The sequence below is a fragment of the Phascolarctos cinereus genome, unplaced genomic scaffold, assembly GCF_003287225.1.
Source record: "Phascolarctos cinereus isolate Bilbo 61053 unplaced genomic scaffold, phaCin_HiC Scaffold_4;HRSCAF=312, whole genome shotgun sequence".
In the NCBI taxonomy this organism is placed as follows: Eukaryota; Metazoa; Chordata; class Mammalia; order Diprotodontia; family Phascolarctidae; genus Phascolarctos; species Phascolarctos cinereus.
In genome coordinates, this window is record NW_027555847.1 from 439815962 (window position 1) to 439832828 (window position 16867).

Here is a 16867-nt window from a genome sequence, read left to right on the forward strand (position 1 = left end):
GATTTCTTTCCTGTATTGTTTTATATAAATATTCATCCTTTACATAATGCTACAAAGGATGTCACTGGAGAAAAATGTGATTAAATAAGATAGGCTGGTTATGCAGTGAGAATGAGCAATTGGATAGCTTATGTGCTCCAATGACCAACCTCTTGATATATGTGACTATGGAAGGCCTTGAGTATGTTGCCTGAGCCCTCTGTGATGAATTTATGGCAGGACACAGATAAGTACATAGGCCAAACAGACATGATTGGATTGAGATCTGCATAGTTGAAGGGGATATTCACATTGATGAGATTCACAGAGCCATTAGAGTATATACCATACCTTGTCCCAATATCAAGCCAGCTTCCATAATCTTTGACCAGGAAGAAAAAGTGCTATTAAAAACAAACAAAAAACAGAAAATTACTTGTTTTATGAATATAGCACAAGGACATAGACTAAATGAAAAGTTTTAGTGTTGTTTTCTCTATCCAGAATTCTTACTCTTCAGGGGTAACAAGGTCAAGACCTTTCTTGAAATGTTTATTTGAACAATGGTTCAGGAGCTAGAAGAAGAATCACCATTCAAAAATGACACAAAAATGACATTCATGAATAGCTAGAAATGAAAAAAGAACTAGGTAGTTCCAATAAGCCAAATTCTGAAGGATTCTGAAAATATCTGAGAAAATGAGGCTTATCCTACCAGTAAAGAGTGTCAGCAGCTGGCTCGTTTTTGTTTATTAAAATAACAGACATATACTTAATAATATAAACATACTATTAAAATATATTCTTTTTGGACCATTGGGCATCACTTAATATTCTTGAGAAGATAATTGATTTAAAGATCTCCATTAGATCAAAAGAATGACTACTGCTATAAAACTGAAATCACACAGCAACACTTCCCACTTGCAGGCATGAGCTCTCTATTTCCTAGCAATCACAGCTCAAATTAGAGGATTACTTGTCTGGAAAGGGCAGCATAAGATTGCTGTCTGTAGCTAAATAAAAACTGATTTAAATGCTCATCAGTATTTGAAATGACATTACTTCATGCATTCTCAATTTTTCAAAGAAATCCATAAGAATGATATAAAGCAGAATTAAAGAAATTGACAACTTAGATTTCATTATTATATCAAAAAATATGAAACAAGTCTTTATTCATTATTATTAGTCTTCAAGAAAAATATTTCTGAAAAGGATGCTGTTTAGAGTATTTTACTTTCATTCTTCTATCTGGTGGGAGGATAGATTACTTGAGGTTAGGGACTCTTATCTCTTTATTCCAAATGCTTTGCACATAGTAGGTGCTTGGTACATTTTTGCTGAATTGAAGAATCAGCCTTCTAAGTGTTACACTTGATGTAACCAGGCTTTTAAGAAAGCAATGCCACTGTATCCTTCTCTTGCAAAAATAAACATAAATTTGCAGAGTGTTTTCCTAGGCAAATATAGCAACATTCCTTTTTCTGTAAAAATATCATTAAGTGAAAATAGAAATTCCCTTTCATTGCCCAGTTTATTTGTCCATTTAGTTTGTAAACTGAATTTTACTTATTTTTTTTTACACATGAACAAAATACAGCCAGAGAGCTGACAATTTCTAAATACATTTCAGGTATATTTTCTATAGATAGTTCTGAATACATAGATATATAAATCTTATATCATTATATACCATTATGAAAATTTTTTTTAAGATGTAGCAACTGTGATGAGGACTTAAAATTCTTTTAACATACAATGGCATTTCTCTGGTCCAAATAACTTGAATACCAATAGCTTTCTAAAAATGTACCTGTCCTTTCTGCCACATATACCAAAAAATATAAAAAGATTCGGCAAATATCCTTGATAAAGGACATATTTACTGCAAGGATTCTGACATTAATTAATTCATTCAACAGATATTTATTGAGCACCTACTGTGTGTAAGTCATAGAGTCCCACTGCATGAGAAGTTTAAGAAGTTCTTGTCTTGTCTTTTTTAATGAGAAGAAATTGTAGGAAAAAACTTTACTGAACGTATTTAAAGTTAACTTATGTTAACTGCACATCAAAGACTATATTTAAAAAAAAACTTACATTAGGGAATATTAGTTTAAAAGTGTCAAAACTCAAGTAATGTGATCTGGGAACTTAAGTGGACACACTGTATGAGTGGTATGAAAAGTAATTTTTATGTACAAATTATGCTAACACTAATGTGATATGTAAAGACTTTATGTAATACAATGCATTCATATTTCCTGTGATTAAATTAAGTCAGCACTTAGTTTTTAAATTTTGTCCACCTTGAACATCCAATAGTTCCTTACCAGTGCCATGATGTCTGAAATAACAAGGACAATGAGGAAAAGGCTGTAACAGAATAAAAGAGTATTACATTGACAGATACACATTTACCAAGTTTTATTCAAATCTAGAATCCAAATGATGAAATAATCTAACATTCTGTTAACTTCTTTCCTTGCAAAATGCTACTTTCAAGAGTTCATTATACTTCATGACCTGGTGACTAACTCTAGAGTGATAGATTGGCTTGGGAGATTTTTATTAAAAATTCTGAATGCTGACTTCAGTGGCACAGTAGGAACATAATTTGTAATGTACAAGCAAGAAAAATCATTTCTGAAGCCATAGGTATCACTGGAATTATAAATTAAAGTCAAGTCTTACTTGAAAGTGTTTCCTTATTACAAATAGTCAGCCATCTCACTGGTCAAATCAAGCTTGATACAGTAACAAGCTTAAACAAAGGATCTGAATATTGTCTGCTCAATATCAGTATTATAAAAAGAATTCCAGTCTATTTTAATTGACAAGTTTAAATGAATTTAGGCATGGACAGCTAAGAAACATGGCATATAACAAGTACGTGTAAAATGCACAGAAATTTTCCCCTGAAAAAGAAAATGAGATCTAGTTAAAGATGTGATGAGAAAAATCACCTCTCATATACTATCAAGACTTACTGAATTGAGTCTGTGATCTTATCAGCATGGGTTATTCCATCCACAGGTACGGATTGCAGCTCTTCCTGTACAATTCTCCTTCCATACTCTACCACAGAAGAGTTATTCAAGGCAAGACTTACTCAAGACTTACTGTCTTTGGGATTCTAATTTAGTACCTGAGCTCTATCTATTGTTTCTCCTTTCTGATGCATGATACACCCAAATCCTTTTCCACTCATGTAAGCCCTGGATGTCTCTTATGACACTTATAAGTCATGGGCCTTTGGGGTTACTTATGATTTTGCTTCTTCTAAGATTGTTCTGATCAATGGTTCAGAATCATATATCATCAACAGGAGAATATGAGTGCAAAAGAGATGAGTTTCTGAGCAGTGTGGAATCAATAAGAGCACTGTGAAATTCCCCAAAGGTGATCCAACCCAAACTCAACCTCAAATTAAATTTTAGGTCCAACTCACTATCATTCTTCAATGCCCATGCAAGAAACATAAAATTATAAAGAGAATTGATGGGGCTGACTTTAGCTACAAATTCCGGTTACTATTTAAAATGCTTCCCAATCCAGCTGTTGCCTATGTATCCAAATTTATTACATATTACTCTACATCATACAATCAATTATCTAACAAAATGGTCACACCTATTGTCTTACATGTGGCAATCTGCTTCCCTGCCTGGATGCAATACTTTCCACCTCTACCTCACAGGATCTCTAGATTTCCTGAAGGCTTAGCTCAAGTACTACTTCCTACATAAGGTCACTCCTGATCCTCTCTACTTCATGCCCCACAGGCACCAGTCCTTTTCTTCTGTGTATGTGTAGTTCCCTTCTTCCTCCCAATAGAATGTAAACTCCTTGAAGGCAGGCTTTGTTGTTGTTTTTCAGTCCTGTTGACTCCTTATGACCCCACTGGGATTTCCTTGACAAAGATACTGGAATAGTTTGTCATTTTCTTCTCCAGCTCATTTGTAGATGAGGAAACTGAGGAAAACAGGGCTGTGACTTGCTCAGGGTTACACTGCTAGTAAATGTCTGAAGTCAGATTTGAACTCATGAAGACAAATCTTCCTGATTTCAGGCCTGACACTCTATCCACCACACCACCTAGCTGCCTTCAAAAGGCAGCTTATTTTTATTTTTACTTTTATTTTTGCATTTGTATCCCCAATGACTAGCACTCTGACTTTTTTCAACTTGGTGGAGTAATAGTGCTCATACTCTTTTGTTATTTTCACCCATAATGTTTGCAAGTGAACATTGTCTTCAAACAAATTGTTCTTGGCTACCATGCTTATCAGCTTGTCAAAGACATCAAATGTTTGTTGACTAAGACAGTTTTGGGACTTTCTTCCTTTTCCTCATTGAATCTACAGTTTTGAAGTAATTAAACTTCTGCTCCAACAGAAGTCCTGCTCCAATTCCCCATGACAGTATCATGGTGGGTTGGTGATGTGGTTTCCTGAATGCCGAAAGAATATTCTCTGGCATATTCTATAGTGGCTAGATAGGTTTCAGTCAGGTTCCCAGCAATGGTCTGTTAGCTGGCTGAAGAAATTTATTAACTATCAGATAATAGATGCCTTTGGTATTGCAGTCAAAGAAACAAAACAAAATAAAATTGCTCCTCATTCCTCTTTGGTTCCCTTCCATTTCCACAATGATGATGGTACCACAGATTATAGTAGAATGGTGGAAAAGGGAGCAGAGGGTGGTAAGACTCACAATTTTTAGACGATCTATAAGTTTATACTTAACTGGTGGTCCTTTAATGTGAGATCTTTGTATAATAAGGAATGAATTAATATGCTACTGAAAAAGTTAATACATATCAATATTGATGTAGTTGGCTTTACAAATGAATAAATGTCAAGTATGTTATGCTTTTAAAAATCAACTTCCCAAGTACGAGGGAGAAGAGATGTCACTAGATAGTTTGCCTGGGAATTTTAGTGGACTACAAACTCAGTATGAGCCAACAGCAATATTTGGTATTCAAAATGCTAATGCGGTCTTAGGTTCACCATAGGAGCTTTAAATTTCTCATGTAAAGCTGGAATGGACCTTTTCTTTTTTTTGGCTAGGCAATGGGGTTAAGTGACTTGCCTAGGGTCACACAACTAATAGGTGCTACGTGTCTGAGGCCGGATTTGAACTGAGGTCCTCTCGAATCCACTGCACCACCCAGCTGCCCTGGAAGGGACCTTTGAGGCCAATGATTCCAAATCAGTTTGAAGTGAGAGGTGTATTGCCTAGGCCACAGAAGATGATAGCACCTCTGGACTCTGCCCTAGTCAGAACATGTATGTTAAGTTCCAGGTGCCATATTTTTGGAAGGACATTGAGCAGGAGAGTATGTAGATAGGCAACCGGACGGTAAAGGATCTCCAGATCATGCCATATGTGGATGATTAAAGAAACCCAGGGATGTTTAGACTGAGGAAAAGAAGACTTGGAGGGACATGACAGATGTTACCAATATTTGAATGGCTCAAATAAAGAAGAGGGATTAGACTTGCTCTGTCCTGCTCCAGAGAGAAAGAGGCTGGAAGCTGTAGGTATAAATTTTAGCTCGATGTAAGGAGTGTCTGTCCAACAATTAGATCTGTTTAAATGTAGAATGGATTATCTCAGGAGGCAGTAGGTTTCTTTTCTAGTTGGTTACTTGGTTCAGTGGTAGAAAGAATTCTTGCTCATGTATGGGCTGGACTCCAAGACTTTTGAGGTCACTTTCAACTCTGAGCCTGTGCATTTTTACAGAAGTTTAATATGACATAAAGCAATCATCATGTAAGGATGTGAGGCAAAGCCCCTTCCTGTCATTAAGAATCACCCATTTGTAGTTTGTAAAGGATCAAAATCTTCAAAGATTATGGTCTTGTCCTGATATACATAATTAATGATGTTTAAAAGCAAATGAACCCAGCCTTCCAGGCAACTGAGCTACAGAATTGAGTAAAGTTGTTGGAGAGAGATTTTCAGAGACTATTACCAAGGAGGCTTCTGCTGATTTCTGGCCCTTTCTGAAAAAATGCAGAGTAGTACCATAGGCCAGGATTTCAGCAGAGCCAGAAGCTGCAGGTAGTGGTGCCTACAGCAAAGCAGTGAAACAGCATCTAGAAGAGACTGGGAGACCAAGATCAGCAGGAGCAGTGCAAGAGCATCAGTACTCTTCAGTATCAATAATCAATCAAAACTCTGTGCTATCAGAAGTGTGACTTGCTCCTACTCAAACATGCCTTGGCTGTGTGGGCTCCCAGTGCATATGCCTCTCTACCCAAGAACTCCACAGGTATCCATTCTTCACACTGACACAGTAGGTATATATGGGAAAGTTGGCCCCAGATTTACATGGGAAATGTTTTGTTGCTACTGTTCTGACCATACCATTTTAGTAAATGCCTTTGCTTTGGGCTCATTCTGTCCTTTGGCTAACTGTAGACAAGGTAGGGGCTCAAGAGCTATAATTTTAAGATGAGAGACCCCCAGAGTATCTTGAACTCAGAGCTGGGAACCCAACCTGTGAATTCTAGTTGAGGAGGTATCCTCAAAAGGGCACTACACTTAGATCAGTTCTCTATTTATTGCATAAGTCACCTTCCTCTCTTTATCAAAACTTCAACTCAAATTCTATCTCTCTCACCTAACCAAATTATACACAGAGAAAATGGCATGTCATTCCTCATGTTTTATTGCATTTAAGTGACTAGTTGACAGGATTGTAGCATTGCTTTGGCAAGGCCTGAGCATTCATTAAAAATGCAACTTCAAACACATAGAAATATTCTGCAAAAACACATAAATATCTTTGATTTGACTGGTAATGAGACTTGATATTTTTAAATTAATGACAGAAAGCAATTTTTAATAATTATGGTACATGCATAATAACAACATCCAGATCTCTGTTCTAGTTTAACCTCATCAAGAAGAACATGTAAATTTATGCTAATATTACTTCTCTTTTTCAGCTTAGGATATACAGGATCTTGATTCAAGAATAACAAAACTCTACTAAGATGCTTTAATTTATCTTAAGTGTCTTTCAAGAAGGTTGATCAATCCTGTGCCAATGAGACCATTTTGCTAGTGGAAGGCAAACAGCTCTGCTGACAGCTTCTCCTCCAGAGTCTTGACTGTTTAAAGCGACGTTTCCAAAAAAATTCCCCAAAGCTTTGGAAGAGTGCTTCCAATCCTATTTGCCAAATGCATGGAAGACTGAGAGGATATATGGATTATTTATGGCTAGAAAAGTGAATTTCAAGGTATGAAAAATGAAATAATGCTAATGTAGTTCTTCTAGTTAATTTTATTTAATATATACTTAAGTAAAGAGTCAAATTGAAGGAGTTCTTTAAAATCTCAGAACTCTATAACCCAGGAGACAGTCATTCTGGATAACTGAATTTTCTAGATAGCTGATGATTTGTCTTCTTCAGAATTAAATTTTAAACTTTTATTTGTACCATGTGAATGGAGATCTTTCTAGTATATATATATAAATATATATAAAATATATGTATATTCTTTACTTTTTAAAAAGTATTTTTATCATGAATTAGAAAATTGTCAATAAAGAAGACCATATCCATTTACAAAAGGCAGAAGACTGTGCTTGAAACCAAGAATCAGTTACATATAGCTTATTTTTAAAGAAATATATATTGAATTTAACATGGTAGCACCAATATCTTTTACTTCTAAAACAGAAGATAATAAACATAATTTAACCTTTTTCTTATAAACTTTGGTCTATCATTATGATCAATATTCAGTGATATGCTATCAGGATCTATTGACATGTATAGGATTTTTGCCCCTTTTCTTACTTACCTCAGACTATCAGATCTTCGAAATATTTATTTGCTTTTTATACATTTTAAAATCTCATCTTTTATTTTCAGGCTGTCACCTCTTAGTATTGCTAATGTAATTGTCATAAAAAGTCCCTCTCTATTGTACCTAATTTGTTGTTTGTAGTTTGCTATTCCCTTAATAATAATGATGTTGATGATGATAGGTAGTATTTATATAGTGTTTTTAAGGTTTACAAAGTGTTTTATAAATATTATCTCATTTTATTCTATCAGCCCTGGGAGGTAGGTGCTAGTGTTATTCCCATTTTACAGATCAGGAAACTGAGGCAGGCAGAAGTTAAGTGACTTTTTTGGTAGTACAACGCTAATAAGTATCTGAGGCCAGACCAATGTTTATTTATCACTGTGCTGTTTAGAGTAGCTCTTTACTACATGCATAATACTAAAACTAAAAAAGCACATGTCTTCAGTAAGGCTCCAAACAACTTATTTCCTTTACTGAAAAAGTGAACCCTAACTGAATGAAAGAAAATCTTAAATTTTTGTAGCTGGTAGTTTTTACATGAATGTATTAATAATCATATGAAGCATCCCAAAAACACTTATTCCCATCCAGTAAAAATGACCAAAAATGTTTGGTAACAACTACCTCACCTTTTTGATGACAGTTGTGTTGTTACTTGAATTGCTTCAAAAGCACACATCACAAGAACAAAAGGAATTAAAATCTGTTTAAAACACAAAGGAGACCATGAATCTTTGAAGCATTTGTGAAATAGTTCAAAACAAATACCATTTCTGCGTATGCAAACTTTAAAAAAAATCTCAATTCATCTTTGCAATGTACCACAGTACAACAAACAGTGAAATAATCAGATGCTACCAAAGAAGAAGTGGGTAGAAACCTATTGGAAACAGCTTATAGTATGTTGACTACACCAATAAAAAAAATCTTCATTAGTCACTTAAATGCAGCACAAATGATAAAAGCATCATCATACATTTTATTAAAAGTCTATTAAAAGTCTTTGTTCTATTGAATTCACTAATGCAAATGTTTGAATTATGCCATCAAGAAGAAAATTATTCATGAACAATGCAGCACACTCAAGAACTTCCAGGTTGAAAGAAGGGGAAAGGGAAAGGATGCCAACAATGGGAAGACATTAACAAGGCAAATCAAACAAATTGGGCAGGTAGGTAAACTGGCAGAATAGCTCCTCGATTCCTTTTCTTTTGTTTAATATTTCTATGTTATCTTACAAAGCTATGTTTAAACAGTTCTCTTACTGATTATTCACAAATATAGAATTGATAATATAAAAGTAAATGGAAAGACAAAAATAAGAAAAGGCTTCTAAAATTACACAGCTATTACTAGCACTGTTCATAAGGATAAATACTTTAAAAAATTAAGATATCAAAAAAAAAGAAAATAAAGTTCTTGTAGAAACAACTTTTCCCAAAGCGACAGTTAACAAATATTATTTTTCTAATTATGCTGTTGTTGAACAACAGCAGCAAGGATAACAACAGTTAACAGCCAGCATTCATATAGCACTTTACAAATATCATCTCATTTGATCCTCACAAGAACCCTAGGAGGTAGATGCTATTATTAACCCGTTTTCACAGATGAGGAAACTGAAACAGAGAGAGGTTAACTGACTTTCACAGGGTCACAAAATGTCTGAGGCCACATTTGTACTCAAACTTTCCTGACTCCAGGTCCAGAGCTCGATCTGCTTATACTCCCTAGCTGCCCAGGAGTTACTTCTACTAGGTGTTTCCTGATCTCAACTCTCCATCCATCTCTCACTTCTCTGCTTCTGCCCAGGCTGTTCCCCAAGCAGGGAGGGTTCTCCCTACTTCCCTTCCATCTACTAGAATGCCTACCTTCTTCCAAGGCTTAACTCAAGTACCATCTCCTATGTGAAGCCTTTGCTGATTCTACCCCTCCTCTGAATTAAGTGTTTTCTTTCTCAACAAATTGCTTTATGTAGACTTATATGTGCCCCTGTTGTATTCCCCCCCCCCACCTCTACTCCCTTCTACTCTAAGTTGCTTGAGGGGTTATTTAGTTTGTGTTCTATCCTTAATCCTTAGTATAATGCTTAAACATCAGTAGGCACTTGAATGTTTTTTTTTTATGAATTTAATTGCCTTTGAGTTTGAAGGTTTATTGTGTTGGCTAGAATAATTTTTAAAAGCTGCTAATAGTCTTTTCTAAGACTTATTTATTTTTAAGTAGCATAAGGAGGTGAAAAAACAATCAAACTTTGCTCAGTAAAACTCAATAGGGAGTTAAGAAAAGTTTCAAGTTTTTCACAATACAACAGAGACAGCACTGTGAGAAAAATGTGGAGCATCTTTTTGAAATTTATTATATAGTATTAATAAGAGAACAACAGTAGAAGACACCCTCTGTAAATATGGTACTCAGAATCAGGCCTAACAAATAAATAATTAGGTATCAATCAGTTTTACACAGTAAGTCTTGCAGTTCTGAGGGAACTAATTTCAGATAAAGAAGTTAGTGGTTACATTGAAAAGAAAAGTAATCAATATAAAAAAGGATTCTGCAAATTGTAAAAGACCCATCAGATAAATGAATCACAAAAGAAAACCTTTAAGTCAATATAAACTCCTCTAGACTAGAGGTCCTGAAGCTCTTGGACAGCTATTTAAGTAGATCCACTTATTAACTCTTAATGACTTTCATCAAGTTCCTGACTTTTGATTAAACATTTGCAGAAAAGGCATGGCTTCTTAGAGACGCACGACCCTACTAGGGGAAGGGAGAGGGGGCAACCGGGTCTTCCCTGACTTAAAGCTCATCACTGGGGCATATTTTGGAACTACAGCTGGGTAAAATCCCTAGGGGTAGGACAGTTAGAAAGTTTCCTAGTGAGTTTCTATCACCCCTACAAAGTCTCCCTACACCAATCTGAACCCTTTTAGTCCAATGGACTTGTACTGGAGGTAAGAGCTACTCCCATCACAGAGAGAACCAGTCTAGAGTACCAAGTGCTAATCTTCTTCCCAGGGACAACTAAATGTCTGTGATTTCACAAAACAGGACATAAATCAGGCCTTTTTTTGTATATGCTCTCAAAAAAGACATGATCTTGGACTAAGATATATTACTGGGTCCCTGAAAGAACGTCATTAGCAAGTATAATCACTAACCTTCCACATCATCAAGGATCCCATCATAAAGGGGCTAAACACAGTCAGGAAGCAATATACAGAAGAAGGATCAAAGCTGAGGAAACATCAAGAAGAAAAAAGGATCACTGGAAGGTACAGTGTATTTATAAATGTAGTATTCACTAAAATGCATTTAAGTGAATCCACCAAATGTTAAATCTTATTCAAAACACGAGTATACTGTTCTAGGAGGCTGTTAGTTTTATGATATTAATATTATTAATAGATGACTGGTCAAACAACATTATTTTGGGGTGTCTGCAACATTGTTACCAAGCAACAGGTCAGGGCAACATTATTAATTTATGTAGGTAGTAGAGGCCAACTTCAAAAAGCTTAGGTTCCTTCCTTTTTTGAGAAGCTTTTTCACAAAATTAAGATAGCACTTTCATATATGGCTTTGCATCTGCTACACTAAACAAAATTGTCACCAGTTACAATGCCTTTGTAGAAAAAGTAAGAAAGATTACCTGTTAATAGAAGCTATGTTTCCAGTCCCAAAAAAGGCTGTCACTATGAAGAAAACCTGGACAGAGCTAAGGAAAGAATCAGATAAGTCAGGAATGAGAAAACCCAGGATCCAATCTTCAAAACCCTGGGGTTACCTTAGACTCTTTCCTTTGCATCATCTTTCATACAGTCTCTTTCACATCCAACTTCTCCCCCTTTATTTCCACTAACACTACTCAAAGTGTAGGCCCCTCTTTGCCACCTGCTTAGAGTACTGCAGTAAACCTCCTGGCAATTGTTACCACCTTCAGTTTCTTTCCCCATCCAATACAATGCAGACTAAGTCATCTTATACACAGATAAGAGTTCCTCTTAAAACAGATATTCTTGACAGGAGTTCTATGAACTTGTTTTTTTTTTTAATGAAAATTTTATTTCAATAAAACTGGTTTCCTTTGTAACCTTGCATATTTTACTTTGTGCATTTAAAAACATTAAAAACATAAAGAGGACTATGGTCCATAAACTCCACCATACTGCCAAAGGTGTCTATGATAAAAGAAAGGTTAAGAACTCTTATTCTAAAACTTTTATTGACTCCCTACTCCCTAGCAAATAAAGTTCAAACTCCTAAGTGTAGCATTCAAGATCATCTATGACATGGCACTATTCTACCGAAATTTCTACTCTTATCTCATACTCCTCCTCCTCTAGTTTTACTGCAGGTGGTCCTGACTCTAAGGTCAGCCCTCTATTCACTATATCACCATGCCTCTTTTAGAATATATTAAAGAGTTGTTTTGTAGATATTTAGAAAAAGAAGCAGAGATCACAAAGAGGGATCACAAAGTAGGAAACATGCCAGACTAACCTTATCTGAAAGTCAGTACTCTTAAAGTACATGAGGAACTCTGACATATCTGACCTCCCTGGATCTTCATATTGTCCCTGGACCCTCATTTTATGGATGAGGCTCAAATGGAGGCTCAGAGACATTAATTCATGGTTACAAAATTAATGATTGATAATGAGGAGGAAGAAGATAACAGTAATAATAATAACTCCTAGCATTTATATAATACTTTATGCCTTAACAAGTGCTTTACGTACATTATGTCATTTAAGACTAACTACAACACAATGAGGTAGTTGCTGTTATTAAGCTCATTTTGCAGTTGAGGAAAGTTGCAAGGCTGAGAGACGCGGAAGTGCCTTGCCCAGGGTTACAAAGCTAGGTATCATCTGATGCAGGATTAGAACTCAGTCTTCCTGACTCCAAATCCATCACTCTGTCTACTCCTTTAAGATGCTTCTCAAATTATCAAATATCAGAGTTGAGATTCAAACCCAGGTCATTCTTGACTATTCTGTGTAGAGGAAGAGGTCCTAGACTAGGAAGCCAGAGGCCTGGGTTCTAATACATTTTCTATCAGTAACCAGATGAGTTTTAATGGAAGCACTGAAACTTTCTGAGCTTGAGTTTTCTGTCAAATTAAGAGGTTTGGAGAAGATCTCCACACAACTACTTAAAGACCTGTATCTGTAATTGATTATAGGACGACCTCACCCAGATGTCACAGTGGATGTTCCTGGTACTCAAAATGTCTCAATACGAACTAATTTTCCCTAAACCTGCTATTATTTTTTATTTTATCCTTGCCTTTATGCTAGGACATAAAATTCACTGAGTTTCTCATTCAAAATCTTAGTGTTACTTTTTATTTTTTACTCTTCCTTAGCTTTCATATATAATAATCAAGTCTAACCATGTCATACCCCCTACTCAATAAACTCCAGAAGCAGCTTATCACCTCCAGGATCAAATACAAAATGCTCTTTTTGGCATTCAAAGACCCATAACATAGCCCCCTCCTACCCTTCTTATACCTTATTTCCTGTCAAATGCTTTTCAACTCCGTGACGCTGGTCTCCTGGCTGTTCCACAAAGGAGACACTGCATTTCTCAGCTCTGAGCATTCTTTCTGGCCATCCCCCATGCCTGGGATGCTCCCCCATTTCATCTCTCTCTCCTGGCTTCCCTGGCTTCCTTCAAGTCCCAACTAAAATTTCATCCTCTACAGGAAGCCTTTCCCAACCCCTCTTAATTCTAATATCTTCCCTCTTTTACTCATTTCCTATTTATCCTGTATATAGTGTGTTTGGATATATTTGTTAATTTGCTGTCTCCCCTGTTAGACAATGAGCTCCTTGAGACAGGGACTGTTTTTTACCTCTTTTTGTATCCCTAGCATTTAGCACCATAGTAAGTGTTTCATAAATAGTTATTACCTGACTTATCAGTTATCTCTAAATCCAATTAGCCACCTCTACAATATCTTTCACACCCATTCTTTTTGGCTTCTACTGCCACAGTCTTAACTCTTATAGCTTGCCTAGTCTATTTCTACAGACTCTCAACAGGTATTTTCACCTCCACTCCAAGATGGTGGTGATTGTGCCTTATTTAAACTTTGTGATCTGTATTTGTGGAGGGACACCAACGCTTAAAAGATCATGGACCCTCAAAGCACTTAGGTAAAGCCCCATTTAACACTTGGACTGTCCAGAGCTCCTTCCTCCTCACCGAAAGTGTTAAAGGAGAGGTTAAGAGAAGGGCTCCCCTTAGAATCTTAATGTGATGCTTCATTGTTAGTTTTCAGATGTTGTGCCAAGAAAATGCAGACTTTGGGAGCAGCCACACCTGGAAAGGCTTTGTGTATGGGCCCATACTGGCTATGCATTTTATCTGAGATTTTTCTTCCATACTTCCTCGTGTAGCACATGATTAGTAGTTCTGGCCATAGAAGCTCATTTTAAAACACTACTAAACTGTGGAAGTGCTGTGACCTAAATCAGTCAAGGGAATACCCATATGGATGAAATAACTGATCCTCAAAGTAAGAAGAAGATGTAAAATTTGAATGTAAGCTCCTTAAAGGCAGGGACTATTTTTGTGTTTTCTTGGTATTTTCAGTGCTTGGCACAGTGTCTGATATATATACAGGCAGAGTTCAATAAATGTTTATTGGCTGATTGATTAAAATGGATAAGTTAGGCAGTGGAATAGGTTCTTAACCTAGGGTCCACAGAGAGATTTCAGAGTGGTGAACTACTTGGATAGAGAAAAAAATAAACCTTTATTTTCACTGATGTCTAATTGAAATTTTGCATTTCTTTTCATTTTGAATGCAATTTGAATGCAAAATAGCCTTCTGTGAAGTGGAATCTGTGGGCTTCACCAGACCACAAAATAGATTCATGACATGAAAAAGTTGAGAACTTGATCTAAAATCTTTTCCGGTTCAAAAAACTCTCTAAGACGTCAATTCATATAGCATGAAATGTCAAATATCAAATTCTGTATTGTCTAGATTACATGACTCAAGTACAACACATCTTTCAAAAAATATTTATTGTAGGACTTACATGGCCTTGAAGACATATTTAAAGGAGACTAGTTAGGATGCTCACACTAAGACTTTAGAGGGACAAGGGGAAAAAGCATTTGCAAACTCTTCTTCCAATTTACTTCCCGGAAAGGAACAAACAATTACCATTCTTTTTACTTGTTCTGTGTGCTAATGGCTAACCATTTGACTTTTCTATGGATTATGTTGTTTATTATCTGGAGACGAGAAATTGTAAAATTAGAGATACCAAAGGCATAAGAAAAGTTCATCAGGTTTGGCCAAATTCATTCTTACAGTATCATCTATGGGTCACTTGATAGAATATAGGGGGTCCTAGTTATTTAAGTCTACCTCTTTTTTAGGTAGGTTAAGGTTCTAGAGCAAGGGGAATCATAAGCTGTATGCTGTTTCTAAGTTTTGCAACACAGTGAAGTGGTATGTCACTTCGGATGTTTAGATGAGCAGCTGACTTTTCTTTCCCAAGGCTAACAACAAATGATAGTGAAGAATTAACATAAAATTAAAAGATATTAAAAAATAGAACTAATGAGTGGGGCACTCCAGATGGGCAAATCTCAAAAGCTCTGCTAATCAACTAGGTAATTCAAGACAAGGTCCCAACTGGAAAGACAACTGTTGAAAAAGAAGCCAAATGTGAGACATAAAAAAACAGTCCTTCAAAAAATATCTAGAGATTTGCAGAATTGACTATACCAGAAAAAATATAACATTCTACCAAGAAAGTGAAATGACTATTTAATTTGATGTCATGTCTCTTTAAAACAAGAATATTAACAAAGGATACAAAGAAGAAGGACCTACGGATGTCATCCAGGTGGAGTTGCCGGAATTGAGTTATATCCATATTATAGGCAAAATGGATACTGGTGAGCTGTGAAAGTAGTAAGAAAAAAAATCAATATATGATATCCTCTTGGTTTACCTGGAAAATAAATGGTAAATTTATAGGGAAGTGAATGAAGAATTAGTCCATTCCTATTTATACTAGCTAGAATGGTATACCATACTGAAACTTTAGTGATAAATCTTTTTCTAGCTTAATTGTACTTTAATAAAATCTTCCAGAAAGGCATTGTATATTGCCAATGTTATACTGAACCCAGTGGTATTCTAGTGTTTTATGCACAGAATAGAAAGAAGCTGTGTTTTGCTTAGTCTTCTAGTTTCCTTCACTTTAGACTGGTTTCTCATAAGAACCCTTTATCACAAGGTGAATTTACATGGACAAAAGTTTCCATTTAAATCCAGATGAAGGATGGAATGAAAAAATATTGTATAGTGAAAGATTTCTTAGTTTCTCTCTTTTACTGTCAATAAGCTTATACAAACATAACCCTCTCCCAGTTAAGAGAGCAGTGAATGTTCTTTCACTGGTAAAAATTACAAAGGTATTAAATTCCTCTGCAGCAGGTTCACTTTCTACTGTTTTGCTTGGCAGTAGCAATCAGAAGTCAAAGATTAGGCATAAATTTAAATAATTTTCCCCTGTATTATTTTTAAAATAAAGCTGTTCATATATTTTTCCTACTCTTATCAGGAAAAGTAAGGTCAGATTTATCAACAATGAAGTTGAATTCCAAACTTAATACCTCCCCCAAAAAACAAATATGTGCTTGTTTTCATTTTGTATCTATCATGTATACAATTTTGATATGTACATGCTATCTCCCAACAGAATGTAAGCTCCTTGAGAGCAGGGACCATTTTGTTTTTGGATTCCCCATTGCCTAGCACAATGCTTGGCACACAGTAGGCATACCTGTTGATTGAATAATAACACAAATAATATCATTCTATTTGTACCATAGTTTTGAAGATATAAAATACTATTTTAGGAACTGTGCTTATAAGATGGGACTGTAAACCCTTCAGAGCAGGGACTTGGTCTTTTTATCTCCAGCACCTAGAAAAGTATCTGGCCCCTAGGTGCTAAATAAATGGTTGAAATCAGAACAATAGAGGGTCAAATGATATAAAGGTTATGAA

General features: G+C 35.7%; 1 protein-coding gene across 2 annotated transcripts in view; it reads right to left on the bottom strand.

Moving 5' to 3' along the window:
• Window positions 1-16867, bottom strand: part of PIGN (phosphatidylinositol glycan anchor biosynthesis class N) — a 229230-nt gene that overhangs the window by 22223 nt on the left and 190140 nt on the right. For both annotated transcript variants that reach the window (XM_020995757.2, XM_078153336.1), the window contains 6 exons: window positions 15666-15752; window positions 11471-11526; window positions 10980-11055; window positions 8445-8518; window positions 2316-2358; window positions 331-383 (listed from right to left, as the gene is read on the bottom strand). In XM_020995757.2, the coding sequence (XP_020851416.1) occupies window positions 331-383; window positions 2316-2358; window positions 8445-8518; window positions 10980-11055; window positions 11471-11526; window positions 15666-15752 (389 nt within the window). The remainder of the gene's footprint in view (window positions 1-330; window positions 384-2315; window positions 2359-8444; window positions 8519-10979; window positions 11056-11470; window positions 11527-15665; window positions 15753-16867) is intronic.